This window comes from Nelumbo lutea, chromosome 5 (genome assembly GCF_056320005.1).
Source record: "Nelumbo lutea isolate HS-2025 chromosome 5, American lotus-T2T, whole genome shotgun sequence".
NCBI lineage: Eukaryota > Viridiplantae > Streptophyta > Magnoliopsida > Proteales > Nelumbonaceae > Nelumbo > Nelumbo lutea.
The window spans coordinates 54782825-54792607 of record NC_142688.1 but is presented as its reverse complement, the minus strand read 5'-3'; the positions used below and the strand labels follow the sequence as shown (position 1 = coordinate 54792607).

The following is a 9783-nucleotide window of genomic DNA, read 5'->3' as shown; positions in this document are numbered from 1 at the left end:
GAGATTAATTGGAACACACATATTTGCTTAATTAGAGTTCAGAATACCAAGAGTTATAGTTATGATCTTTTTGATATTAGGACCAGTTTGAGTGACTGCCCTAAGTTGTTGGACTGATTCAAGATCTGGTTATGCCTTAAATTAGCTGAACCATCATATTGCTTAGTTGAACTGGCCTTCTCAGCTGGTTGGATTGTTTAACTGACATTTTTTTTATGAATATTGTTTAACTGACATTATTAACTCACTGATGGTTAAATATTTTACTTAACGTTTTGTTTCTGAGGTAATCCTATATCACCACTTTACCAGGTTTTCTCTGGACAGTTTTTCCTGTCCATCAAGGTTGAACTGATCCACCCATACACCAGGATGGTCACTGGTCAAGGTTATAAACAGTTAAAGAGATCCACTAAAAAATGATTTTTGGCACTTCGTATTCTAGTTTGCTTTTGTTATTGATTACTTTTCTATTTGGTTACAGGAAATGAAAATCTTTGAGAAGTATTGGAGGTCTGACTTGGAAAAAATGCAAGTTACATTGGAGACAGACTGTTCTGCTAAATTACCAGTTGATCCAAGTACAACATTTGAAGCTAAAGATGATACAGAAGCTCCAAAGGCTATTATATTGGACAAGCTAGAAAATAAGAGAAAAGAGATGATTGCTATTTCCTTTCTCAGCCTCACTACAGTAACAATATCTCCCTTTTTTTCTTTTTTCCTTATACATGTTCTTAGGAGTTGGTTTTTTTTTCCCTTAGAGTTCCATTGAAGAGAGTTCAAGACTTGGAGAAAAAATGGGCAGTGGTTCAGCATAATTCGCTGAGGCAGCCTTCTCCAGGTAATTAGACTACAAAGTTTGACAACATAATTTGTCAAAATGTACCTTATGTATATATTAGATGAGACCAACAGTAAAGTATATATTAGATGAGGTTAATATCAAATCATGTCTTCTCTAGGCCCAAAATGTCAATTACCTAAATGAGAACTATTTTGCCTGTTTATGTACAAAAGTTAGAATTAAATATTTCATCTAACTTATTTTATCAAAGTTATCTAACTTTTCAGTTTTTCCTTTTCAAAGCCACATTTAGTAGTGGTTGGAAACTTATAATTTAGAATGGCACTACAAATGATAATTCAAAGTATCTAATTATACTTTCACAATTTTGAATAAATTCCTAATATCCTTGACAAAAGAAGATGAAGATATAGTCAGCATAACACAAAAGAGATGCCTCCACTTTAAAGTCTCTTAAGTAAACCAAGATTCTACGCTTTGCAACATAGGCCTCCTCAGAACATTACAAATTCATAGAAAGAAGGAAAGCGTGAAAGGCCTCCATGCCTGATACCCTTCTGAGCCTAATAGAAACTTTATTCAAATTTCATACAGGTGCCTGGGCAACCTAAGAAAGTTGGTCCAGATGGCACTGAGCAACAAGTCATAAATGAAGAAGGCATTTTTAAGAACCTCTTGATGGAATTTACGAGGGAAGAAACAGTTACAGAGAGCTCTATGGAAGACAAAAAATAGCCCAGTGAAGAGGTCACTTTAGTATAAAATTTAAAATTTAATATGACCTTTTCTTTCTTACTTAATCTCTCTAAGTTGTAAACTGAAAGTTTATTTTCTACTTATTTGAGTTTATTTTCTTCTACTATTTTTTGTTAGGTTGAAGTTGCATTTGTTAAGCAGGTAAATGAGGGACCTGAAACAACTAGTGGTGGTAAGAACACAGGAAGCAATAATGGAGGAGAATAACACTGTTAAGGACCATTCTGCTGCCCTTGTAAAGGGGGGCAAGGTAAGCTTGAATATTATATTTGAAGTTAACTGCTAACTATTCTCTAAATTATGTTCTTCACTAATATTAATCATAACATTAAATTTGCATTATCTCTGTTGCTCTTATTCATCTTCACTTATTCAAGTTTCATCTATTATGCAGATGTCTAGGGAACTTGGCATGGATGGTCTTGGAAAGCACTATGAGGAGCAGATTGCAGAGGAAGATAGCACTGTTGAGGACACTTCCAAGGTATCTACTAAAGAAGCAGTTAGAGAAAGTTATTGGGAAGATGAAATGGAGGTAAGCAAACTAAATGCAGAGGTCAAATTGAAAATAAAATTGAATCTTAATCTATGTCTTTATTCTTCCATAGTTCCATTTAGTTTCTGTTTTAACTTTACTTGACATTATCTGGTTAATAGGTTAAAGATAAGCAGTCACAAAGTCATTTGGACATCAAAGGATGATAGTTTTATATTCTTAATGAAAGTTAACCGTTGTTCATGTCTTCAATATCATTGAGATCAACACTCTTTGCATACCAAGTCAATGACATTGTCTTTCTTATCAAAGTTTTCATTCAAGTGCAAGGATAATGAGTATTGCAAGCTCCAGTTCTATATCCCCCTTTTAGGTTAATCCTCAAGCACATCTCTTTTGAAATGCATCAAACTTTCCTCTATAGTAAATGAAAATAGATCAGAGAGAATAAAGTAGACCAGATGCTTGACATCAGGGAGCCTACCTGTCATCAGAGGATGGTAACAAAACGCTTCCCTAAATGGTTACAACGTCTTCTTCCTCTAGAGCAACAAAACTGATTGTACAAAATCATGATTATCAAACCCAAACACAATACATCCACATGTTTAGAAATGAGATTTTGTTTTTCTCTCTACATTTTATCATTTAGGAATAAAACCTTGATTCCTTACCTAAAAATATGAAATATTCCTTACTAATAAAGCAGACTGAAACTCCTTGCATTACTTGGATTCCTCTCATGAGTACTTAAATTGATGTCATTTGATAATGCTTTCTTGCAGAGCTTCCTGATTAGTGTCTTGTAGCCACGTCACCAAATGGCAGAGAGCAGGAAATCTAGTCAGAATTTGAAAACGCTACATGGGGATTTTCTTCCAATTTCATCAGGACTTCCAATTACCTTCCTCAAGTTCTCCCTGCACAAATGATATGCATACTATGACTTGGGAGCCATTTGATAACATCTGAAATGGATTAACTGAATGACTTGTTGCATCACATCAGCAATAACTAAATCATAACATTTTCAGCTGCCTGTTTCTCACAGCAGACAAGTTGACAGACCATTTAAACACAAAATAGGTATAGATAACATTTTCACATATTAGCTTTCGGTTGTAAATTGAAAAGCTGGTGCAGTTTTTGGCACAGGTGCCCGAATATGATAATTGGAGGGTCATTTGTGAGGGGGATTTCAGATGAGAAAGAAAAAGGGTCTGCATCGGCAATGAAATCCTGCTCAACCCATCACTTCTTTTCCTAGATGAACCAACTTCTGGTCTAGACTCAACTACATCTCTTAGAATAGTTCAAATGCTACACAATATTGCAAAGGTAATAAACCATGGCATTTCTTATTTTCTTTAATTTATAGAACACCCTTCCTTGAAGTTCAGCGTGGGGTTTTGTAGGCTGGAAAAACAGTAGTGATACAATTCATCAGCAACTTTGTGTCATTTTGCAGTGGAGACTGTTAACAGGTGTATTATATGTACTGTACACAGGCTTAGTACCCGCAGGGGTATTTTCGTAATTCTGTAGACATATTGTTATGTATGGCCAGAATGGTATAAATAGAAAGCTTCACACGACTGAAGCTAAGTTTTTGGTTGAGGCCTTAACTCAGTTGCCTCTTATTCTTCTTCCTCTTCTCCTTCTTTCTTCTTCTTTTCTCCTTTTTTTCTTCTTCTTCTTGGTCTCCTTCTCGACATGGTATCAGAGCAGGTTCGTCCAGGCCTAGAAAACAACTAGCTGAGGTCTCTCTCCACTGCTGCGAAGGAGCTATAGTACTGATGCTTGAAGACAAGGAAGAGGAAGCTTTTATAGTGCTGCGGTTAGTCTCCACTGCCGAGTAGGGCTCTGCTACAAGTATGCTGACTGTTCAACTTCCTAGCACAGAAGAAGGGTTCTGCTACATGTATTTTTGCTGGTAACTGGGTTGCTTCGGCTAAGAGGACTGTAGAAATCCATCCCAGATGTTCAAAGGAAGGCTTTGACCTGAAGGGAAGTTCGAGTTCATGACTGTACTGCCTATTGCTAGTACTGAACCTTTTTTTTCCCTGTTTATGGCTTCTTGCATGACTGTTAATGGTTCAGAATCTGAGTGGGGACTGTTCCCCTTCCTCTGATTGTATGTTGCCCTAGTCTGCTCTCTAAGGGGCTGTTGATGAACCCTAGAACTTGAGTGACTGTTCGGCTGCCCTGGAAAGTGGATATCTGTTATGGACACACCGCCCGGCAGTGCATTGCAGCGCAGTCATAGGTAGCAGCACGCACAGCGGGCCGCCCAGCAGCACGCACCGCCCGGCAACGTGTAGCACGCACCGCCCGTCAGCGCACAGCATGCACCGCCCGTCAGCACACAGCATTCACCGCCCGGCAGCGCGCAGCACGCACCGCACGGCAGCAACACTAGACAGCAGCACGCAACGCACGGCAGCAGCACGCTCCTCACGGCAGCAGCACTGAGAGACGCGCGCACCACCCGACAGCAACAATAGGGCGGGGCCCATATGACAGCTCATCAGGGTGGGCCCACACTTGTCTTACCACATCAGCTCTGACTGCCAACTCGCCGCCAGCTACACCATTCCTTATCCCTTATCCCTTATCTTATCTTATCCTTATCTTATCTTAAAAGTGTGTTACTATTAGGAGTAGGTAATTAGAGTGAGTTTGAGTTTGAGTTGGATTACCCTAGCCTAGCCGAATCCAACAAGGAATTCCCTTCTGTAGTCTCCTATTTAAGGAGCTACGAGTTGAAATAAAGCATTCAGTTTTCTAGTCAAGAAAAGAGTGAGGAGAGTTCGGGTGGTCTCTTGGACAATTCACCCATTCGGAGAGTTAGGGTGGTCTCTTGGAAAAATCACCCATTCAGTTTCCACAATAGGGTCTGCACGCAAGGGAAGGCGCAAGGGAAAGCAGGGCTTTCTCACCATGAACTGACCCGTGACGAGATCCTACGCTCGGGCCCATAACATTTGGTATCAGAGCCAAACGTCACGGGCGATATGGAGTAGCTATCATTCAAGGTCGACGAACTGGGACATAGGCTCGGGCCCATAACAGCGGCAGCAGCGACCCATTGGGATGGTTGTACCGCTGCGAGCAATTCTTTCATAACCAGCGCACAGAGGATGGAACTGTAAAGTCTCCTCCTTTGGCTGGGGATGGTAACTATGTAGAAGTCCAAGAAACAGGAGTGTGCAAGAGATATAAGGTGGATGGGTAGGATATGGAGGTAACTTTCTCTCAAGCTTATATTGATGGCATGGATTTTGTGTTCATAGACAGCCCTATGTTCCGCAATATTGAGGAAAATAAATATGGGGGAGGCCGAAGGGATATTTTAAAACACATGGTTCGCTTCGGTAAGGCTGCTCTTAAGGTTCTCTTCTATAAGTATACCCGGTGCGTTCCTATGATCCACAACATAGCACACCGGGGTCGTGGTCCAGTATGCGATTTTTGTTATGTGGATCTTCCACAAAACTACTTCAAACTATATGACCCAGGAGGTGGGGAACACTAAAATGTCCTTGCAGCTGGCCTGAGAGCAACAGATCGCATAGTCACTGTAAGCCATGGTTACGCCTGGGAGCTGGAAACTAAAGGAGTTGGCTGGGGTCTGCATCAAATAATAAATGAGTTTGATTGGAAGCTGAAGGGCATCGTGAATGGGATTGATGCAAAAGAATGGAACTAGCTTTATGCACTGAGCTATGGGACAACCCCTGTTGTTCATACTATTGGTGGACTGAGAAATAGTGTGCAGCCGTTTGATCCATTCGCAGAGTTCCAAGCCACGTATCCGGAATTCGAGCTTGAGGACAAGCTCGTAGTCCAGGAGAGGTGTGATGTTATGGACACACCGCCCGGCAGCACATTGCAGCACAGTCATAGGCAGCAGCACGCACCGCCCGGCAGCGCACCGCACGCACCGCCTGGCAGCGCGCAGGGCTTGGTTCAGCAGATTTCATACTGCAGTTCAGGAGAGGGGATACAAGCAATGTCAGTCAGATCACACACTGTTTGTAAAAAGAGTAGAAGGTAAAATGGCTGCCCTGATAGTATACGTGGATGACATAATTGTTACTGGTGACCGGAAGGATGAAATTCAAAGTTTGAAGGGCTTCCTTGCCACTCAGTTCGAGGTGAAAGACCTAGGACCCGCCAAATACTTCTTTGGGATTGTGGTTGCCCGATCAAAAAGGAGTACCTTCATCTCCCAAAGGAAATATGTCCTAGATTTGCTCAAGGACACGGGAAAGATTGGGGTTAAACCAGTTGACTCTCCCATTGATCCCAACCATAAGTTAAGTGGTAGTCAAGGTGAACCACTTAAGGATGTGAAGCAATTTCAGAGGCTTGTAGGGAGATTGTTGTACCTCTCTATGACTCGTCCAGACATAGCATATGATGTCGGTGTCCTCAGTCAGTTCATGCATGCACCTAGGTCCACCCATCTTGAAGCAGCGGAGAGAGTACTACGGTATCTTAAGAAGTTCCCAGGTGCTGGTTTATTATTCCAGAAACATGGACACTTGAGGGTTGAAATTTACACAGATGCGGATTGGGCTGGATCTCAAAGTGACAGAAGGTCTACTAGTGGTTACTGCACCTTTGTAGGAGGGAACCTTGTTACTTGGAGGAGTAAGAAGCAAACCGTGGTAGCTAGATCCAGTGCTGAAGTTGAGTACCGTGCAATGGCACACGGAGTAACCGAAGGTATGTGGGTAAAGAATCTATCGGGAGAGTTGGGTTTTCCAGTTGGTAAACCCATGACTCTACTTTGTGACAACAAGGCAGCTATCAGTATTGCTGCCACCCCGGTACTACATGATAGAACAAAGAACATTGAAGTTGACAAGCATTTTATCAGAAAGAAAATCATCACAGGCGAAGTATGCACTCCATACATCAGCTCTGAAGACCAACTTGCAGACTTATTTACAAAAGCGCTAAACTATTCCAGACATCAAGGTCTCTGTGACAAGTTGGACATGATTGATATCTATGCCCCAACTTGAGGGGGAGTGTTAACAGGTGTATTTATATATATATATATATATATATATATTGTACATAGGCTTAGTACCCGCAGGGGTATTTTCATAATTCTGTAGACATATTGTTATGTACGGCCAGAATAGTATAAATAGAAAGCTTCACTCGACTGAAGCTAAGTTTTTGGCTGAGGCCTTAACTCAGTTGCCTCTTATTCTTCTTCCTCTTCTCCTTTCTTCTTCCTTTCTCCTTTTTTTCTTCTTCTTCTTGGTCTCCTGCTCAACAGGGACTATGGTGATGCAGTTACTCTAGCAACTTTGAAAGATTTTCATAGGAGAAGGGTTCAAGTTTTAGCAGAATCAGGTGCTGACCTAATTGCATTTGAAACAATTTCGAATAAGCTGGAAGTATAGGACTAGGACTTTGGTGCTTGTAGCAAATGATAGTGATTGGTTTCTCTCCTGTTTTTTTACTTACAAAGGGTTAATAGAATTAACTATTGCAATTGCGCAATAAGTGGCATGAGACTTTCCTAAGAACTACAGACTCTCTGATCTAGATCCAAAATCTGGACAGCTGTAGTAAATGGTTCAAGCCATGAAAGAAATGTCAGAATAAATCGGACCATTGATGGTAGGTGGATGTTTAGCATTTTGTTCTTGCAGTTTTGAGGGTCCTATTTATTGAGCCAAACTGATGATTTGGTAGAACATCCAAGCATATTTACCAGTGTATGTTAAGTGGGTAGGGTTTTTCAAAAATGATATTCCCATTGTATTACTTGGTTTGAACTTTTCAGTTTGGTATTGACTTTATCTCTTGGTTTGGTTGGTGGTCATGCAGGCCTATGCTGAACTTCTCGAGGGAGATGGCATAAAGATTCCAACATGGTTTTCATTCAACTATAAGGATAGTGTCAATATAGTTGGTGGAGATTCTTTTCTTGAATGCGCATCTGTTGCTGATTCATGTAATAAGGTTGTTGCTGTTGGAATTAACTGCACTCCTCCAAGGTTTATTCTTGATATTGTTTTATTAGTTCGTAAGGTATAATCTTCTTCTTCTATGTTGTTCTTTAATCAGGATTAAATATGAAAGAGCTTTTTATTTATTTTCCTTTTCATCTTAGATGACTTTGCAATAAATGTGTGAATTCATTCAACAATGCATGTATTTTTCGAAAATATCCAAAGCTCTGTTATTGCTCACCAGATAGCACTATGCTGAATACTTTTTTGTTTCCTTGTGTTATGTTGGGCGTGATACCTTATCACCTATTCTTTGTGTTAGCTTTTTCTCTTTTAATAAAACATTTTCCTTTAACAAAAAGAATAAACTCTCATTGTTTCACTAGCTAACCCCACATGTGACATCTAAACCGATACTTATTTATCCAAACATTGGTGAGACTTATGATCCTGATCGCAAGGAGTGGGTAGTAAGTTCCCTCTTAACCTTTTCTATTAAATTATTACAAGTTACAATATTTTTGATTTGGAACATTCATGATATTGGCTTGGGGGGACCATTGATGTTCTTTGAATAGGACATGAATTGTGCTCCCCATTCCCCAAGTTCACAGTTTGTTTTTTCTTATTATGTAAAACTACCATTTTAGTGGACAATTAAGTTTCAGACTTTGTATCTTTTAATGTTTTCTATCCATTTGATGGATAGTATTTGTCATCTACTTCTTTTTGCAGTTGTACACAAGGGCCACCTAGGTTTTGACCTGTAAAATTCACTCAATAAAAAAAGAAAAACCATTTCTCTGTGTAGGCAAGAAATTGAACCTTCTTGCCAAGTCTCCAACCTGGGTACCTACCCTCCTATTGGTGTGAGGTTGAGCTCAAAATCTAGACAATCTGGTCTACAATAACTATCAGCAGTTTTGGGCAATAAGCTTTTCAAGTTGAGGTCCCGTTACGCATACTTGATCATGTCCTTTGTGTATTTTGAAAGATAGGAAATTTTGGTGCTTCATTCATTAAGTGCTTTGACAAAAATCTCTATTTTAGTGCTATATAACTCCTCCTACCCTATGCTGCTTTCATTTTTCAGCCATGCATTATCTTCTGGTTCAGAAAATGTGAAATGAAATAAAGATGTTAATTACTAGTCCTTATCATATTGTGACAAACTGGTTTAGATGCTGGTTGTAATTAATCACATCTTATTTGCCTTGCCGTTGCTCTTTTTTCATGCAAGAATCTACTGGAGTGTCAGATAAAGATTTTATTTCATATGTAAGTAAATGGTGTGAGGCCAAGGCTTCCCTCATAGGAGGCTGCTGCAGGACAACACCAAATACCATTAGAGCCATATCTAGAGCACTATCCAAGTAGTCTTCTGTCTTACCATCACTATAGTAGTAACAATTCACTGGCTTAGAGTCCTATTTTTAAGAGAGAGAGAGAGAGATATGTAAATATACATCAAGGCAGAAGTAGCCAAGGGCTGGAATCTAAAGTTTTCCTTGTCACTTTTTTTTTATGGGTTGCTTGTAATAAGTAATCAGACTCTTGATTAATTGTGAACTTGGAATTTTACAAAAAAATTTCCTAGTCTTTGCTTTTTCTCTTCTTTTTCCTATGCTAGACTAAAAGTATATATATATTCAAATCTGTATCTTTACCCTTTTACCTTCTTTTAAAAAGCTTATTGTGGTTAGGACTCAATAAATAACTTATTCAAGAGATTTATTATCTAGTGT

General features: G+C 39.7%; 1 protein-coding gene across 1 annotated transcript; it reads left to right on the top strand.

Moving 5' to 3' along the window:
* The first annotated feature begins 5298 nt into the window (after positions 1-5298).
* Positions 5299-9415, top strand: LOC148852497 (homocysteine S-methyltransferase 2-like). Its single transcript, XM_088945808.1, has 5 exons — positions 5299-5474; positions 7357-7477; positions 7914-8117; positions 8425-8512; positions 9279-9415. The coding sequence occupies exons 1-5, from the start codon at positions 5299-5301 to the stop codon at positions 9413-9415; spliced, it is 726 nt and encodes a 241-aa protein (XP_088801934.1).
* The last annotated feature ends 368 nt before the right edge of the window (positions 9416-9783 follow it).

Bases quoted from the DNA above. Each gene is read 5' to 3' on its own strand.
- LOC148852497 (XM_088945808.1), top strand. From the start codon at position 5,299: ATGGAGGTAACTTTCTCTCAAGCTTATATTGATGGCATGGATTTTGTG. The intron at 8,118-8,424 runs GTATAATCTTCT...TTGTTTCACTAG, and splicing joins TTGTTTTATTAGTTCGTAAG to CTAACCCCACATGTGACATC. The intron at 8,513-9,278 runs GTTCCCTCTTAA...TTTTCATGCAAG, and splicing joins TCGCAAGGAGTGGGTAGTAA to AATCTACTGGAGTGTCAGAT.